Source organism: Aptenodytes patagonicus, chromosome 4 (genome assembly GCF_965638725.1).
Source record: "Aptenodytes patagonicus chromosome 4, bAptPat1.pri.cur, whole genome shotgun sequence".
Taxonomy (NCBI): domain Eukaryota; kingdom Metazoa; phylum Chordata; class Aves; order Sphenisciformes; family Spheniscidae; genus Aptenodytes; species Aptenodytes patagonicus.
Window position 1 is genome coordinate 76625338 of NC_134952.1, and position 18684 is coordinate 76644021.

The window sequence follows — 18684 nt, forward strand, 5'->3', positions numbered from 1 at the left end:
CTTTGGGATTTATTCTAAAATTCAGTGGTTTTGTTCTCAGCTCTGTGTGCAAACAGCAGTAATGCAAGTTACTGGGTTTTCCACCTGTCTGCAAGGGGAGATAGGGAAGATTCAAGCCCGTGGGAAGTGAAAGGGGGCATTCCTGAAAGGTAGCCAGAGCTGGGTGGGTTTTTGTCCACCTAAATAAAGGGACACTGTCTAAGCAACTAGCCCTATAGAGGCCAACAGGACAGACAGCAGGTATTCACTCTCTTTGCTTTCAGCCATATTTATCATTCTCCTGTCATGTTTTTCTTTGACAAATACCCAGTCATATGAAAGAAATAAATCAATATTGAACTTTAAGAAAGCTGGCTTACATTCCAAGAACCACTTCAGCCTTTAACGGGCTGGGTTTCCCTGACACCCTAGTGCACCAGAGGCAACAGAAGTTCACCTGCAAATCTACAGCCTTACGCTCTTTCAAGGTGTTTTTCTTCACACTTTGGGGGAAAAAAAGTTGATATACAACACTATTAGGGTTTTTGTTGTTGTTTTTATAAAATTTGTCAAGATATCACAAAATTACACACACTAAAAGCTTAATCCGCACATTTTCCAATGAAAAAGGGAAAGGAAATAATCTTAAATTTATTACTTGTATATACAATTTCAATCCAAATTTACATTCGCATCATTTTCTTGGATAGCAAAAGGCATGGATCAAACACAGGATTGAGATGTGTCACTTCAGCATATTTATAGGAAATTACTTAATATATTGGTATGTGTTCATTTAAATTCATGTAGAACAGGCCACTTACAAAAGGCTCAATTTTGTATTGGAATTGTATTAACTGTTGGGAAGGCCACTGCTAACATACGCTCCTTTACAATGCAAACATTCGTAATTTGTTCCATTGAGATTCGCAAGACAATGACTGAAAAATTAATGGACCTGTTATAACCTCCGAGATCTCACACAAGTTTAAAACCCCATACGTGGCTGTGCAGTCAGGACACCTTCATGGATTAAGGCATTTGTGCTAGACATAACTTTTTAACTTTAGAAGTTGACTGAAGTCTTTTCTGCAGTTGGCTAACAAAAAGCTGAAATTCTTCTCACCTACCCTTAGAAGAGAGAAGTTACCCACTCGGTTCTTTCTGAGTCTTTAAAAACATAGTAATGAAGTTAGTAAGAAATTACAGGATATGAACATCCCCATCTTTCAGCTACAGAAATGGATTTCTATTTGAGTAACTTACATTCAGTGAAATTGTATTTAGACCTGTTTGAAATTATTTAGGCTTAGCTAGCACAATTTAAGCAGAACTTCATTCAGAAATTGCAAACTAAAGCAAAAAAATTTACAAGGAATACTTTGTTTCCCTCCAAACTCATTTTTATTCTTGAAATATGGAGGAAAAAAAATAATTAAAAATTATGCCTCTCCTGTTAAGAGTACTTCATAATCGTAAGAGAATTCAAGTGAAGACACCCCTCAAGCTGAGAATAATTTGAATAGTTTGCTATTTTAACAGCCTGCACAAACTGTAGATACTGTATGTTAATTTAAGACACTGAAATCAACAGATCCATTTTCCCCTGTGTTTTTCTGTTGCTTGAGTTATTAACAACCAATACTGAAGGAAGTATCTGCAAAGCTATCCCAGTTATGTCCACTCAAACTCCGTACTTAAAATGCTAACTATGGAGACCCTGAAAAAAATAGAAACTATGTCTTTAAATAGAATCGAGAAATGCCGTTTCATAGATAGCTGCACATTCTCGAGTGTGCTTTTGCACAAAAACATACTTTTTAATAGTTAGATTCAAGAGCAAACCAATCACATAGATCCTTCCTTTACATTTAAAATTCTACATATAACTTAATTTTTTTTGCTTTGGTAAAATACAAATAATGGGAAGATCTGGGTAAAGAAAGCACAGTAAATAACATGGGTATGTCATACCTTTTTTAAGAAATATGAGCTGAAATGTAAGGCATCCCCCAAAGTATTTTTTGCATATGCAAGGAATGCAGTTCTTTGTAAACAAAAGCTTGAGGAAAGCAATACTGAAGCCAAAGAATCTTCCCTAGGATCCTTCCGATGATCCCAAAACCAAGAGCAACTCTCCTAGGGTAAGTGTTTTGGAACTAAATCCTGTGAAAAAGAGAATCCACTCCTTTGTCTTCCCATACGTTTTTAATCATGTATTAGATTGGCTCGCCTTGAAGATGTCCAAATTAAGAGTGACATAAAGTTGATTCTCAAGGGCGCAAGCTCATCGTAAGTCTATTTTTCTGGTACGTCACCTTCTATAGATTTTGTGGCAGCATTGTTATGGCCTCCGGACGCTTGCACAGCATTCCCACTGGTAACGTTTCCCAGGGCCTGGGACTGACAGGCAGCCGTGCGTTTAGTGGCAAGAAGTGTTTTAGAAGAATTAGACTGATGTCTGTGATGACCTGAATCCTCACCTGTTGCAGCAACTGGTCTGTTTCTGCCAGATTCTTCGCTAATAGGAGGCTGAAAATAAACATTGGCAACCTGTTAAATGTTGTTCTGTAAGGCCAGATAGTTGCCTTTTCGTACACTTAAAGGAGCAAAAAAAGACAGAGCATTCCATAATTTGGCCTAGTAATCTTAGTTATTCACAGCTCACTGATGATATTCTAAAGCTTTCCTGGCCATTTAGCTAGAAGTGCAAGTGCATGACATATTAAGGACTTTAAACAGTCTTACAGCATTATTTAATCGTCACTGCTCAAATGTTTGCCACAACTCCCAGAAAATGGAGGATTAGAGAGGACGATGGTAGCGTAGTGCACCATAGCCCAGTTACAAAAAGCACAGCAGCGCTACACTCTGGAGTCACACAGTTTCAGAATTCAGCGTTCTACAGGAAGGATACATTGAATTTGGCATAGGAAGTCTCGGCAAGGACAATGCCTGTCACAGTTCATTAAGAAATACCAGTTGGGCATTAATTCATTTGCCAAATTCTTAAATGGTATAGAAGTCCTCAGTCTTACCAGGCGACAAATCAGCTGGGTTTTGCTATTTATTTCATTACACAATGAAAACAGATCAACACTTTTTACATTTTAGGCACCACACCTCAGCACCGTACTTTGGTTCAAAAAAGAATGTCTAGAATAAAACTGTGTTTTTCATTTGAATTTAATTTTTTTAATCATGCTTTTTCTAGTCATTGACAGGATTTGTAAAGCTGCTGTTTTGTGAAATGAAGTACCGTTCTCAGTTTACCTTGCAGTAAAAATATTCGTACACCAAATACTTATTTAAAGTAGACATGGAAACTTACATCCACTCTGAAGTCCTCCAGTCTCTTAAATTTATTAAGGTATTCTTGCAGTTTGGGGTCAATGGCTGGAGTCTTGTGCTGAGAGTATTTTAGATAAGCCCAAAATTTTTCCAGTCCATATAGCTGACCTAATAACGGAAAAAGATAATTTTACCAATTTACAAAGACTTAATTGAAAACTTAGTTATTCACTGGTAACTGTATGTTTAAAAGAACTGTAAGATACAAGGAACGCGAACAAAAGCTGCTCTTGGGTTAGTTAACAAGTCGGTGCCAATGAATTGGGATTATCTCCCAACTAAAGTTACCCCGGTGTCAGCAGTGACTGGCCTATGATAATTACCAGCTTCATAGTCTCTCTTTGTTTCTTCTTGGAAATCCTTGAATATTTCTGGCCTGAATTTCTTTTCTAGGCCATAGCTGTAAAATCTAAACAAGCATTCCAATCCATACCTGTAACAGAACAGAGAGGTACAAAAGTCTTATACATACGCTCCTCATTCCTCAGAAGGATGCAAGTTTTCAGTCTCTCCTTGCATTTAAGTAAATGGCATAGTCTCATTTTACCCTTCTCATAAAAAACACTTCCTTTTCACATCAATTTTTATATTGTTCTGAAACATCTTCACAAATAATCAAAACTGACTTAGGAAAACCAGGTTTGTCCCACGGTTTCAACTTAGGAACTACAGACACCATACACACGTACAAAACGGAGACGCACACTTTCATGTTTTCAGTATGTTTGTATACACAAAAAGCTTCAACGTAGAACCAACCATAGTGGGTCAGACCAAAAGTCAGCCTAACCCACCATCAGTGCAAAACCCGATGTGTAGGGCAGGACTCGGTGTTCTTCCAGCTCCTGCACACCCCAGCGCTGGGGTTTCTGTCTCAGTATTTAGTCACACTCTGGCTTTGGCTGCCACACCGTCACCAGAGCTGCCTCGGGCCTCTAGATAGCTGGGACCTCCCTTCTGTCCTGCATCCATCTGCTGCCACCTTAGTCCCCTTAGGAGCCTTCTGAAGTTTCTCCTGGTAAATGTATCCTTGGATAATCGCAGAGCATCAAGAAAGCTCAGAGCAGAGACACAAGGTATTATTAAAGCCACCTTTGCACCCTAGGGACTATCACTCCGCAGTCTCGGACTTCATATCCGAACTTCAGGATTTCCATAGCCAGTACTTCCTCGCTCGCTATTCAAAACGCTGGGCTACCTTGTCTCTTTGGCTAAGGGAAACAGAGGCGAGGGGAACTGGGTGAAAAGAAGGGGATAATATCAAAGAGCTAAAGGGGTAGTGGTAATTTCCTTTTGTGGTCATTTTTCCAGTATTTTTGGAAGGCAAGAAGCAGTTTGAACAAGTTGAATGAGGTTAAGAATGTTTTCACCTGCGGAAGGAAGAATCTTACGAGTGTTAGTAAGTATAGAGCCGACTTGTCACGGTCAACAAGTTACCGGATTTTGTAGAATTCAGGACCGATTACAAGTCAGGAAATGCTGCACGTTTAGCTATTTATCTGCAAAGCACAGATATATACAAACAGATTTTTGGTATTAAAAGAACTTACACAGACTGCTATTTTAAAGATTTACAAAGAGTCATAGCCAATACTAAGAATGTTCACTTCGGATATACGTAAACTTCACAGTCATTAAAATGAATGGTAAGACCTCAACAGTCTAACTTCCAGGAAAAAGCGAATACCTGTAGTGTTCTTTTGCATCGCCTAGAGCAAGTTGTTTGAATTCCTCATACATTTTCTTGTTAAAGTGATCTCTCAGAAAAAAGGACCAGAAACGAAAAAGTGTGTTCATTTCTTGGGACTGGCCAATTCCCAACCGTTTCCTCTCTAGAAGAAAAAAAGAAAGGGAAAAAAAGCTATTTTTAATTTTTCAGCAGAATATTTTCAAGTGCTTTTCCATGAGTAATACACATACAAGATCTTCCAGTAACTTAAGTTTATATTTGAGGGTAATTTTTTTGTCAGGGAATGTAAAGTTACATGGAAAGCAGAGTTCATAAAGTAGAAGCATCAAATAAATTTTGCTTTCCTTTCCCAAGAAAAATTAAGGATGAGGAACAATGTGGAGAAAACAGGTATCAGATGACACCTGGTAACTTCTACCTAAATTTGAGGAAGCGCATTTAGGGACTTACCCATTAGACACCTTCGACGATATTTGTGGTACACCTGTTGAGTAAAGCCATTTTCCTTTAACAGTTCATGAGAGGGATGCTGAAATTTTGGAAGAGAATTTGGGGTACACCCGTAACTTCCTGCTAGTGGAGCTCCTTCTGAAGGCGAAGCATTGGAACTGCTGAAGAAAAAAAACAAAAAAGAACTTATTTCTGTCCCATAAACAGTGCTTTTCTACAGAATCAATTTTCAACCATTCTGATCTATGCAAGAGCTGTCAGCGTAGTACAGTCACCTGACGAGCACTACAATGCATGCCTAGGGTCCCAGTCATCTGTTTTCGGGTGCACCTCAAGAAAATCAGATTCTGTGCTAATGTCAAAAAACAGGCAGTTTTGGATGATGATAATTAAACATTACTGTAATGCCTGATTTTAAATCATAGAATCATAGAATCATTAAGGTTGGAAGAGACCTCTAAGATCATCGAGTCCAACCATCGACCCAACACCACCATGTCCACTAAACCATGTCCCTAAGTGCCTCATCTACTCGTCTTTTAAATACCTCCAGGGATGGGGACTCCACCACTTCCCTGGGCAGCCTGGTCCAATGTTTAACCACTCTTTCAGGAAAGACATTTTTCCTCACGTCCAATCTAAACCTCCCCTGGCGCAACTTGAGGCCATTTCCTCTCGTCCTATCGCTTGTTACTTGGGAGAAGAGACCGACACCCACCTCGCTACAACCTCCTTTCAGGTAGTTGTAGAGAGCGATGAGGTCTCCCCTCAGCCTCCTTTTCTCCAGGCTAAACAACCCCAGTTCCCTCAGCCGCTCCTCATAAGACTTGTTCTCCAGACCCCTCACCAGCCTCGTTGCCCTTCTCTGGACACGCTCCAGCACCTCAACGTCCTTCTCGTAGGGAGGGGCCCAAAACTGAACACAGTATTTGAGGTGCAGCCTCACCAGTGCTGAGTACAGGGGCACGATCACTTCCCTGCTCCTGCTGGCCACACTATTGCTGATACAGGCCAGGATGCCATTGGCCTTCTTGGCCGCCTGGGCACACTGCCGGCTCATGTTCAGCCGGCTGTCGACCAGCACCCCCAGGTCCTTTTCCGACAGGCAGCTTTCCAGCCACTCTTCCCCAAGCCTGTAGCGCTGCATGGGGTTGTTGTGGCCAACGTGCAGGACCCGGCACTTGGCCTTGTTGAACCTCATACAGTTGGCCTCGGCCCATCGATCCAGCCTGCCCAGGTCCCTCTGCAGAGCCTTCCTACCCTCGAGCAGATCAACACTCCCGCCCAACTTGGTGTCGTCTGCAAACTTACTGAGGGAGCACTCGATCCCCTTGTCCAGATCATTGATAAAGATATTGAACAAGACCGGCCCCAGTACTGAGCCCTGGGGAACACCACTCGTGACCGGACGCCAAAAAATGACCACTTAAAGGCAAAATCACTTAAGTGAACATCAGTACTTCAAGTAATATTACTGCTACTATATCACGGATCAACAAACAATGTTGTGAACATAGTCAGTCTAGCTAGCTTGCTTCCAGATAGTCTTGTATTCTATATTTTTGTCTTTCTTGATCACTCTCTTCTTGCTTCCACTGTATTTATAAGTTGTTTTTTATCACAGCCTATTTCTCCATTAGCAGTGAGAAGTAATGACATTGCAAACAAATTTTCTATGACAAAAAAAAATTTACCTCACAGAGGAAGTTCTTGGCTTGTGGTCTCTGGAATCCATCACCCAACCAACGTGGCATTCTAAGGGAGGATTTGTACTGTGTCGTGTTTTTCTTTTTCTTGGAGTCTAAGAAAGTAAATGAAGTATTTATTTCCCTAATTTGATTTCACTCATTCTCTCCCTCTTAAAACAAAGTTCTAAACATTTTATATTCTATCTAACACATTATAAAGTCACAACACTCCAGCTTCATAAGCTAAAGATTAGTCTTATGTAACAAATTAAAAATCTTTAGACATTGCACTTTTTCAGCAAGGACTTTTAAGAAATGTTACAGAGGAAACTCAGAAACCATTTTGTAGAAATAAAAGAGAACAAAGATGGTAAATATTTTTAAGATAAACAATAAAAAAAAAGTACAAGCGTTTCATTTTTTGCCTTTTCATTCTTGTTACATCGTATGCAGACATGAGTTTTATAGGCTTTTTCTGGTTTAAAGAAAAAAATACTACGTCCTTCCCTTTACCTTTACATCAATGGATTGTGCTTCTTTAACAACAGGGTAGAACCTGGGTGTTTTGTTGGGATCCTGTAGCCTCGGGGTGCGAGGTGTTCGTGGGGTGAAGGCAGGGTGAACACAGGGGGAATCTGGAACTGCTGTTGGCAGTGATCGAGCTATTGCTGCTGTTGGAAGTACTTCAATACTTAAATTATAAGCTAGCTCCTCTGCTAAATCTGTAGGCAGGAAGGAGAAAACATTTGTTTTCAAAAGAAACAGGATTTCAAAGCCTAGGCTCCCCCAGTATCTAGTATCTTAAAGGCCTGTTTCATTTCAAGTGAACTACATCATCCCCAAAGGATAATCAAATTAACAAAAGCAGTTGGCGTAGAAGCAGTACAAACCGCTCAAAACTATGAAATAATGTTTCAAGCATGTCTTTACTAGAAAATTTAAACCCGCTTCTTTCCTACCTGCTTGTTCTTGTGTATCTACGCTAGCAAAGTAATGGAAAATAAACATTGCTGAAAGCATACCACATTCTTGCTTTTTGGTGAGGTGGTGGGTTTGGTGAGGTGGTTTTCTTCAACTACTTTAAAGACGCTATTAGCATGTATCCTAGTAAACGTTAATACTACTACTGTATCAGAAATACCTCAAAAGATAAGATTTGGACATTGTGACTGCTCAGTAAGGTTATGATACAAGTAGAAAACTCTTCTAATCTCACTTTGTTCTATCCCCATTTCCCATAAAAATACTGGTTTCTAGAAAATGTTTTGCAACATCACTAGCTATTTACGCATTGTAAATGCCAAGTTACACAAAAAGCACGTGGTGTGGGTATACGGTGACAACAAAATAGAACACTGCCTATTGATGCTCATATATATCCTGAAAAGTATGAGTACCAGCTTCTTCTAATTCAATGGAAACCACGCTACTGATGAACAGTTGACAATTTGAAAAATTAGCAAAGACAAAGCCCCTCAGGCTGCTGACTGAACCAAACTTAAAATATTACACAGGCAGAAAGAGTTAACACACCTACAAATTTGTTCTTTATTACAGAGATTCTAAAAACAAATACGTATTACTTACCTTTCCGTAACCCTGGAGGTCCTGGAGGAACTTCTTGGGTTGGATCAGCAATTGGTTCTGGTGCAAGATTAACAAATTCTTCCTTACTAATGAGATTTAGCTTCTTAAAGTTCTCAATCTCTTGCTGAATTAGAGAAAGCAAATTGTAAACGCAAAGCATGATAATGGATAGCATCCTGAGAAACAGGTGAATTTCATAAAAGAAAAAATAAGCAGGCCAGAATTGACACACAACTACCCATACACAGCCAGTACAGATTTCTTTTAAGGAAGATGGAAGGAGTCTCTAGCACACGTTGTAAAAAAGTTGCCATGAACACTGTATATAACCTAACACAGCTCACACTGTGCTAGCTCAAAGAAATAATTACGCCAACAAATGGGCGAATGGAGGCAGGTAAGGCTATCTACATGCAAATTTTTACAGAAATTTAAGAAATAGAAATGACTGAGATCCTGCCCCTTGCCAAGCCCAAAACCATCCTCCTGCAGTAAGCGTGCTGAGGAAGGTCCTAGCGATTTAGGGGAGCAGAAGAGGACCTGCTCCCTTCCCCAGGCTACATCTAAAGAAAAGCCAGTATTTGTAAACAAAGTGTTCAGCTTTTTTTGTTTGTTTGATTGGTAGCTTAAACTGCGAAAGGACGGGATTTTCCAAGATGTGTGGCAGCATCGCAAACCACTCATGCCCCTACCCAGCTGAAGGTGGGGTGGGACACGTGTGCGTGTGCATGTGCGTGCTGTGTGTGAAAAATCTTGTTTAAACCATTGTCAAGAACATAACAACGACAAAGAAAATATTTTCTCTTGCTGTGTGCTATTTCTCACTGTCCTCTTCCAGTTTGCTGGTTTTCTTGGTCCATTTGCTTTGTAATAAAAACTCCACATTCTGAATTCTACCTTTATTTCTTGCTCTTATTCTCAACGTTCATTTCTATCTTTGTCAGTTCTTTTTTGTACCCACATGCTCCATTTGTCCTTTGAGCTACGTTCCCCCTTCCCCCCACTCCACCTTTGCCCTTATGCACAGATAAAGCTCCTTCCCCTCACCACTTAGTGTCTAGGTAATTTTGTATTTCTGTACACATAATACCTGCTAGTGATACGGTGGGATTGCCTACAGACATGCCACTCGCTGGGCTCGCTTGCACAAAATAAAGGGTTTCTTAATAAACCAAGAGCAGCAAGTGACAGGACTGCAGCATGCCATGTTGACCTCTGCCTATGCAGTGCTGGAGTTCAACTCATCTGTAATTTTACAGCTGCTTAGTATATTTAAAAAAAAAAGTATAAATACATAAGGAAGTAAATGAATAAATAAAAGTCACAGAGCTGACAATCTCCTTCCAAAGTTTTGAAAGCCTCAAAGACAGGGGCCCATGTACAGGCTAGGAAATAAAAGGGTTTCTATAATAAAGTAAGGTGTGCGATCCAAAGTTCCATTTGCTCGCAGAGCTATCATTCTAACAAGCTACAAGGTGAACAGAACCTCGATATAAAACTACCTTAAAATGACCATATTACCTTCCTCTCATTATCTCACCTCAGAAATGTGCCCCCTTCCCCTATGGCAGGGGTTTACAAATGTTATGAAACAAGCTATTCATAGAACAAGAAAACACTGAAAAAGTTAAACCATGTCCAAAATGTCAAAAATAGTTCTAAAAAATATTCATTCAATGTTTTTGGTCAAATCTGCGACAAGAAAAACTTGCTGGTTTTGCTTTCAACTGTTTACAATATTATCAAAATAAAGAGAATTCAATAGACCTGTAAATTCAACTACTGTCACTTTTCTTTCAAACAAGTGTAGCATTTTACAATTACGTAGCAGATGGCTGAAGTTAATTTTGGAACTGTTTGGACAGGCATGGTTTTCAGGTCAAAAATTAAGAGAGTTACCTTCATCATAGTGTCATTTTCACTCTGCTCCATCCACAAATCCTGTTCATAATAGTATAAGCCATCATTAATAACTTTAGCAAGTTCTGATGTAATTTTTGCACGGCATACGTGGTTGCCAGTACGATCTCCACCAGGATGTTTTCTCATATATGGTGGTGTCTGTGTTACAATCAAAATCTTGTTTACGTCCTGATCATCAAATTCATAATCGGAATCGCTGTCTGACCAATCAGTAAATTTATTCTTCCGTCCTTGAATTTGTTCCATCTCTTCATCAAACAAAAAATCAAGTTCTTCTTGTTCCTCTGGAGGTGGGGGTGGCTGTTGTTGATCTGATATTTGATCAGGTATAGGAACACTTTCCTAAGTTGGAAAAGGTGATGCATTTTATGTTTGAATTGGATAGTGATTATCCAAACAGGAGACAAACAGAACACAACAGAACATTTTCAGTAAACAAATGTATGGGAATTAGAAACAATACAGCCACTTTCAGATGTTTAAGTAAATTACTGTTCTAAATTCTGCCATAAGCTTTTAGAACAATTCTCAATGCACATTTCAATACATTTTTCAATAATCAACAGGTACAACTGTCCCTCAGCAGAAAAAACACCCCCAGCATTTCCTTTTCATTTTAGTGAGCTTTGGATCAGGATTTTAAATGCACTTAGTTATTCTAGGTCTGGTAGAGTGAGAAGTACGCACGCTACCTCTATTGCATTATCAAGCATCACATACATTAAAACGTGAAAAATCTTGGTTTACGGCATAATCTGAAAGGTGGCAGGATTTGCATTTGTTTATTTAAGCATAACTTAAAGGGTTTTGATTTTTACCTTTAGTTTGACCGTGGTTGCACGATGCCTCTTCTTCACTTCTATCCAAGGTTCAGAGTCCAAATCAGGCAAACTTGTAGACAATCCTTTAGACATTGTCTGAAAATTACTCGTTTCAGTGTTTTCCTTTGGACTCAGCGGGATTCCCATTCTCGGAGAACTTGGCGCAGACTCTAGCAGTGGAAAACAGTAGTTCAGTTCCTGTTGCGGGTTGTTTTGTTGGGGTTTAATTGTTTCACTAGTCTTTCTTCTAACCACAGCTATCATTTTTCTACCTCTCTGGTTAAATATAACACTGATAGGCAGAATTTCTTTTCATTTTTCGGAGATAGCTTTTCACAGTTCACTCAACATTTTAGGAAAAGATCGATTCTAGCAACTTATTTACATGGAAAGTTTCTAACAGCCTGAGAGAAATTATGTGTTATTCAGAAAACAAGAGCAGCGTCATTAGGGACATGTTTTCTCCACACCATCCTCCAGCTCTATGGACGGGTGCCTAACTCAGTCTTCATTCTTCCCATTTAATTCCAGCCAACATTTTAGTAAAAGACTTCCTTGCCAAGGGTTGTCAGTGAACAAACCCTATTAATAATGTGAATGAGATCCCCATCCAAAACCAGGATGCACCAAATAAAGAGTTAACTTTCAGCTCCTAACAAAATGAAGCAGATTTTATGACTAACTTAAGATTACTATTACTACTTCTACTACTAAAGGACTGTAGTCCATCATACTATATTCTGGAGAACGGTCACAGCCGTAACACATAAGAGACATTTTTATCTACTTCACATCAGCCGTGCCAGCCATGTGACTTGGCAACCGCAAGGCTGACGGGCATATCAGCTGAACAAACTGTTACCAAATGTACAACCTCTATTATGAAATCGGTATCAAGAGGCAAACTTCCTAAGCTGGGTAGACAGTCCTAAACTTCTGTTTCCATAAAATAAATCCTTTACCAGTATGTGAGCCAAAAATTTGTCCTGGTATGAATTCTGGACAATTGATGAGCTGAGAGAAGTCAGTCGGTGGCAGACTGCATGGAGGAGGGCCTGGAATTGGCCATTTTTCTGGATCAACCCTTTTTCTTATCCTCTGATCCACAGTTTCAACTTCTGTACTGTCCTTTAGGGCCTATGTGACAAGCATATTGTAACTTTAAAAACATTACCTATCCAGCACCACCCAAAAAAGAAAAAACCCACAAACTTTGCCATTCATAGCCTCTTTATAAAATCCTTGTCACTGCAAACAGAAATCTTTCTTAACTTCATAGCACTGACTTTAAATGGCAGTACAAAATTAACCCAGCAACTTTCTACATACATACTTCTGAATTATTTTACCTCCAAAATGAGTGCAGCATTTGTAGTCAGAGCTTGCATCCGACGGAAGCTAGCAATCAATGAGACAGGCAGAAATCCTTGTTGGTCCATCTTTCTCCTCAGAAAGAAGTCCCTTTCCAAATTTTCTGTGCTGAAATAATACTCACTGCAGAAAGAAACATGCAAATATGAGCCTATTATAGGTTAAAGACAATCCTACAATAGCAACTTAGAGATTCCTTGTTAAAGTCTTCCATTAAAAACAGAGCATACTTTGTCATCAACAAAATCGTTCTTTCAACAGGTGTATCGTTATAAGCAAGACTTACAGAACAGCATGCACGCTCGACATGTTAAGAAAGACTTATGATCCAGTACAGTACATAGGGGGATAAATCAAAGCCTTGTTACATTTGCGTATATGAACTGCATAAGGAAAAACTATGCTCAATTTTTCTTTCACCCATCCCCTCCCTTATTACTTACATGAACAGAAGGAAACAACATTCTCTTAGCCTCCATATAGATGAAGGACAACTACTGCTTACAGTCAGGGCATAAGTTATTTCCCACACAGCAGTATCAGTGCACCTTCGTCCTGAACTGTATCTTTTCTTTTCCCAGTTTCCAGTACATTAGAAGGCTTAAGTATCCTATCTGAGTGTTGAGGAACATATATATACTCTGAATCATTACTTCAAGCATGCTTATGGGAAGATGAGAAAACAAAAATAGTAACGTTGTATTTGCATGAAACTGTACCAAAAGGCACAACAGTTCATGGAGAAAGGTAAAGTCTAAGAGAAGAGATGATGTTTAGTGGATAAAGAGGGACAAGGACCATTTCAGGAATCTGACAATACCACAGAACAAGAGAGACGAGGGACAAAGAAATAGCAGAAAGACAAATCATCTTAAACAATGAAGCTGCTCTATGAAATGATCAGGGTGTCAAGATGTTTTATACTTAGTGAAGAGAAAAAGTAAGTCATGATCTGTCACACAAAGCAAGGGAACGAGAAAACATCCTATGAAAAAGAATGGAAAAAACCCAATTTAATCACGACGACTAAAATCTAGGCCTTTCAGAGTTCACACATCATACCATGATTTTGCATGTTACATCCAAGGAATACTACTCCTCATCAGGTTCAGGAAAATGTAGGTAGTGAAATACTTAATGGAGAGCAATTAAAATTCTATGACACAAAAATAGAGGTAGTGCAAAAATAAAACAAGAGCATTAAAATGCTGAGGAAAAAACCCACATGCAAATGTAAATAAAGTTAATTCTAATTTCAACAAAGTGTAAAATGCTAAGTGTCTCCACTGAAGTTGGGATCAAAGCCAAAGTTACCAAGAGGAGAGGACTCTGATGCCATCATTGACCCAAGGAGAAGCTTGATACCATTTCTTTCTCTAATTTTTGGTAGCTAAAGAAATTCGAAGCAAAAGCTTTCTATGTGAAACACTGAGCTCCAAGACAGAATGAATATAAAGTCTCAAAGTTGGACAATAAGACATACGACAAATGAAAACATTGCCATTAAATCAGAGCAAACAGAGAAGAGAATAAGGCTTTCGGAGAATTAAGCTCTTACTCAGAGCTAAGTAAACTGATCAGTGAAAGCAACTGTGCACAAAGAGAAGGTTTCTTTCAAGAATATCCTATTTACTGTTCTGAACTGCTGCATTTCTTTTCCCCTCCCAATCTAGAAGATAAGCAAGCACAAAAGCCATATATCAACATTTTGCTAGCGTTACCTTTACAGTCATACAGTAAAGGTAAAATCTTGTAACGATTCACCTAGTTAAAAATTCCACAAGCAGAAATGGACAATGACTGAACTTGACTCAAACTGCCTCACTTGATGTCCATCACTCTAGAAAAAGGAATGTGAAAGACCATTAATGATAAATGAAGACAACGCACAAGTTTGCTCCAAGTAGAGGGACAAACCTAAAACACACACACACACCCTCCAACTTTTCTGTTCTTTTTCATTTTCCTCAGAGTCCCTTTACTTATTCTTGAACTGATGCAGACTTGGATGCATGTCTGAACTTTTATTTATTTCTTTATTTTTTAAAGAAAGAGGACTTTAAATAGAGTTCTACTGCATGTTGCAGACTGAGGAGTTGCTAAGCACCGAAACTTTTCAGGCTGACAACTTCAGCCTGTAATTAAAAACATTAAAAGATATTTTTGTATGTAATACAAATATTACTCTCTCTTGTACATCAAGCTGGTTCTTGGGACAAGCACAAACTGCTTGATAGCAGTGTATTTCTTACTGTAATTACACATCAACTCAGTTGGACACAGTCTCTAAGATTTTTCCCTATTAAGCAGGTAAAGTGTTTTAAAATTCATCAATTCACTAGGATTCAAACCAATCTCACTTCTCTAATATATCCTGATCTATCTTGGACTCCATAAGGAACTCTGAGACCTAACAGTTCTGTGTAGCTTTATTCTGCATATACTTCCTTCTTTGGCATAGTCACTTTAGTATTTTGTAACTAAATTATGAAAGGCAGACAAAACCATCCCCGCTTAGAAGCTAATAACAAGTAATTGATGAATAAAGTCTGTTTCCCATCATTTTTAATGTGATAAAAGAAGTGAATAGATAAAAAACACCTTTTTTTTTTTTTTAAGGAGACTAAAAATAGTGAAGTTATGTTCTAAACCTGCTCAAGAATCTCCCTCTCTCTCATGGAAAGCAAACTCCGTAATCAAACTGCCTTAGGAGTTCATATCAGACAAGCAACCAATGGCTCTGGTTAGCCAGCCATGCCAAGTCTTCTACTGACACCTGCCAACCTCTTGTTGCTAAAATAAAATACAAATATAACCAGAAGTCAGATGTGACCAATGCTGTAACTGACATTTTTCTCAGCAGAGGGGGACATCATCATGTCCTACCTTAGAAGGTCTGGATTCTACACTGCATGCCCAGAAATCTGGCCAACAGTGGAGTGTCTGTGCTCCTCCCTCACTTGTCTGAGGACAGTGCAGGCCGATTATCCTGACATGGGGGTACATGTCCACTGTCAGGTCTCATAGGGGCCTGGCAGCAAGAGTAACAAAAAAGACTGCAATAGAAGTTTTGAAGTTGATAGCCACATGCCAGATACTTTCTGCCCTTAAAGAGGCTTTTTTCTTCCTTTTTGCGTCAACTGTAACAAAAGAAGCAAGAATAAAATAAGCAAGTTGCTTTATGGAATACAAGGGCAATCAAAAACCACCACAAAGGCATCGCAGAGAAATGCCGTTGCAAGTACAGAAGATGAAATATCTGCCAGTGGTGGAAACTGTCTCTTTAAAATGAACTAGTGGTTTCCAGGCCCTTTTTGACTTGTCTCCTGGTGATAATCAGTCTTCCAGATGGTTTCTCATTGCCTAATGGTGTACACGAGAAAGTAAACATTTCAGATTATTGAAAAATCAAGTATCATTGCAAAACTACTCTCTTTCAGCAGTTAAATGTTTCAGGCGAAACACTGAAAACATAAAACTAACAAGACTTCTCAAAGTGAAATTGAGAGCAAATAAGGGAAACGTCTAGCTACATCACCCAAGAAGAGCTTTATAGGCAAACAGACCAACAGTACTCAAAAGCACAAGCTCAGACACATCCATATCTCAATTACATGACAACATAAAAAGAGGGCTATGTACCATAAATAAAGCAGGTATACAAGTTAGAGCCAGACTACAGCACAAGATGCAGAACAGCTTCCTTAAAATTCCTCCCCATCACTCAAGTTTTTCCACCCCACTAGTAAATCAGTTCAAACTGACACTGGTAATGGACAAATCAAAAAGTTAAATTGAAATGCCTTAATCTCCATCTTTATATGGATAATAAGGATTAAACACTGTTTGAAATGAGTTATTTTATCTTAACTAGATCTCTAAAAATATTTGTACGTTAAACAATCTACTTACATTTGATGTTTTATATATTCTTTGAGAAGTGCTTCATCCACAGAATACATCTGCACTCCTGTTCCATCACCATAGTAATACAACACACTAGCATTAAGCTCAGGTTGAAATAGTTGGTCAGTTCCTTCACCATACAGTTCTTGATAACCAACTGAATATTCAAAGTTCACTTCAAAATAAAGGAGAACATAAAAGAAAGATAGTGAAAAATATTAAGTCCAGCACACAAATATTTTAAGGCATGATACACACTGCTATTTTACTGTTGGTTTTCAGCATCTGATTTTAAAAAGACTCAAGCTACTTAATTATATTAAAAGTTATGTTTTTTGAGACAACTCTTACTTCATGTGCAAGCCATAACATTATAAACATCGTTTTAAAGTTTTTGCTAAGCATCTACTTCTTTGCGTACCTCTAGGGTTTCCTCTGCCTCGTCCTCTCCCTCTGCCTCTACCTCTTCCTCTGCCTCTGGAGAATCCTCGAACACTGCTACCCTCGCTTCTCACACTGCACACTTCATCATGATCATCTCTCTTTTCTCTATCACGACGCCAATCTTTAAGAGAAAAAAGCATAATTAAATATCACAGTGCCAAAAAGTCCCTTGTAACACAGAGTTCTCAGCTTGCACCCAGGCAATCCACTGACTCAGTCATGCTGGCTGAAGCAGGAGGTCAGATCTGAAGCTGCAAGGGTGAAACAGTGAGGTTTGCCCAGCCATGCCTGAGGGTGAGTCGGGCAGAAGCTGTTAGCAATAGAGTAAATGGGATTGACTGGCAGTTAAGTCTCAAATGCTTCTGAAGCAACTGGACACTCTGGTGCCAGCTCAGGGATCACAATATCTATGATCGGCTTGGGACGGGAAGGAATGATCATGCAATTCTCCTTTCAGGCATGATAATACAGTCTCCTCCTGTGGACAACTCCCAGTACCTAGAGTGAGCTAGGAAGAGCTGCTAGCTCTTGATGATCCTGCTCGGGGTGGGATTTCCACAGCAATGGCTCTCTGGAGCCTCCCTTTTGTTCCCAGAAGCAGCCATCTACCGCTCCGCCCCCCCGACTCTGCCCATTTAACAAGCAATCGTTTATTCTCTGCTGGTCGTGCCCCAAACTGAGCTTTTAAGTTAAGGACCCCTTTTTGATAACACATGCAAATCTAAGACGACTCTGTAAGAATCTATGTAAGGTTTTCATATAAATACGTGGTCTGCACATAGCAAAAGAGAGCAAGAGAGAAGCAGAAGAAGAAAGGAAAGCAAGCAGGTCCAAACCAGACCCCAGGGACCTTGGCTCCACTCACCACAAAACTTAAGGACAGGTGTAATTCTCACTTTACTCATGACAGAAAATGAAGCCCTCTCTCACACCATTTCTTTTTCTTTTCCTAACACTCTCAGAGACTTCCATCTTCAGTCAGTCACCCTTGCTTAAAGTTTCTTTAAGTTGTAGTTGAATAGTCTTCTGGATGCCGGGGGACCTCTTTGTCAGAGGAATGCCTGGGGATACAGCCCCTACTTGATCAAATTGAGAGTTGCTAAATTTAACAAAGGACTGACTAAAGATATGATTCTTTGTTCGTATTAGAAACCTTGTTTTACTAGCAATTATTTTTAATGAACCCTACAACAAAATATGTATGTTCATACATTGAAGTTCCTGGACTTTCTTTTCCGCCAAATAGGATTCTGAATTTATGAATATCATAATCTGTATGCGTGTCTCTCACTGGGAATTGGGACCTTAGCCTTCACACTCGCTACCCTCAACCTTAGAGATCCCAAATGCGTAGGCATTATTTGAACTATTTCCCCGAATCAGTTTCATTTTTGCACTTGGAGTACGCGTGGCTTAGACACATGCAAAAGTCCTACATGTAACACCTTCATGAGCTAGTGTTGTATTTAAGCCT

At 39.3% G+C, this 18684-nt stretch overlaps 1 protein-coding gene across 4 annotated transcripts in view; it reads right to left on the reverse strand.

Moving 5' to 3' along the window:
* The window catches only part of LARP1B (La ribonucleoprotein 1B), a 36941-nt gene that overhangs the window by 2279 nt on the left and 15978 nt on the right, over nucleotides 1-18684 (reverse strand). For 2 of the 4 annotated variants that reach the window (XM_076337238.1, XM_076337236.1), the window contains 14 exons: nucleotides 17188-17331; nucleotides 16773-16941; nucleotides 12839-12983; nucleotides 12452-12626; nucleotides 11487-11659; nucleotides 10645-11010; nucleotides 8746-8869; nucleotides 7672-7880; nucleotides 7165-7271; nucleotides 5471-5631; nucleotides 5018-5162; nucleotides 3654-3763; nucleotides 3311-3438; nucleotides 516-2511 (listed from right to left, as the gene is read on the reverse strand). In XM_076337238.1, the coding sequence (XP_076193353.1) occupies nucleotides 2278-2511; nucleotides 3311-3438; nucleotides 3654-3763; nucleotides 5018-5162; nucleotides 5471-5631; nucleotides 7165-7271; nucleotides 7672-7880; nucleotides 8746-8869; nucleotides 10645-11010; nucleotides 11487-11659; nucleotides 12452-12626; nucleotides 12839-12983; nucleotides 16773-16941; nucleotides 17188-17331 (2390 nt within the window). In that variant the 3' untranslated portion in view covers nucleotides 516-2277. Of the gene's footprint in view, nucleotides 1-515; nucleotides 2512-3310; nucleotides 3439-3653; nucleotides 3764-5017; nucleotides 5163-5470; nucleotides 5632-7164; nucleotides 7272-7671; nucleotides 7881-8745; nucleotides 8870-10644; nucleotides 11011-11486; nucleotides 11660-12451; nucleotides 12627-12838; nucleotides 12984-15746; nucleotides 15995-16772; nucleotides 16942-17187; nucleotides 17332-18684 lie in introns of those variants that run through there. The other 2 variants (XM_076337237.1, XM_076337239.1) reach the window with 2 other exon arrangements.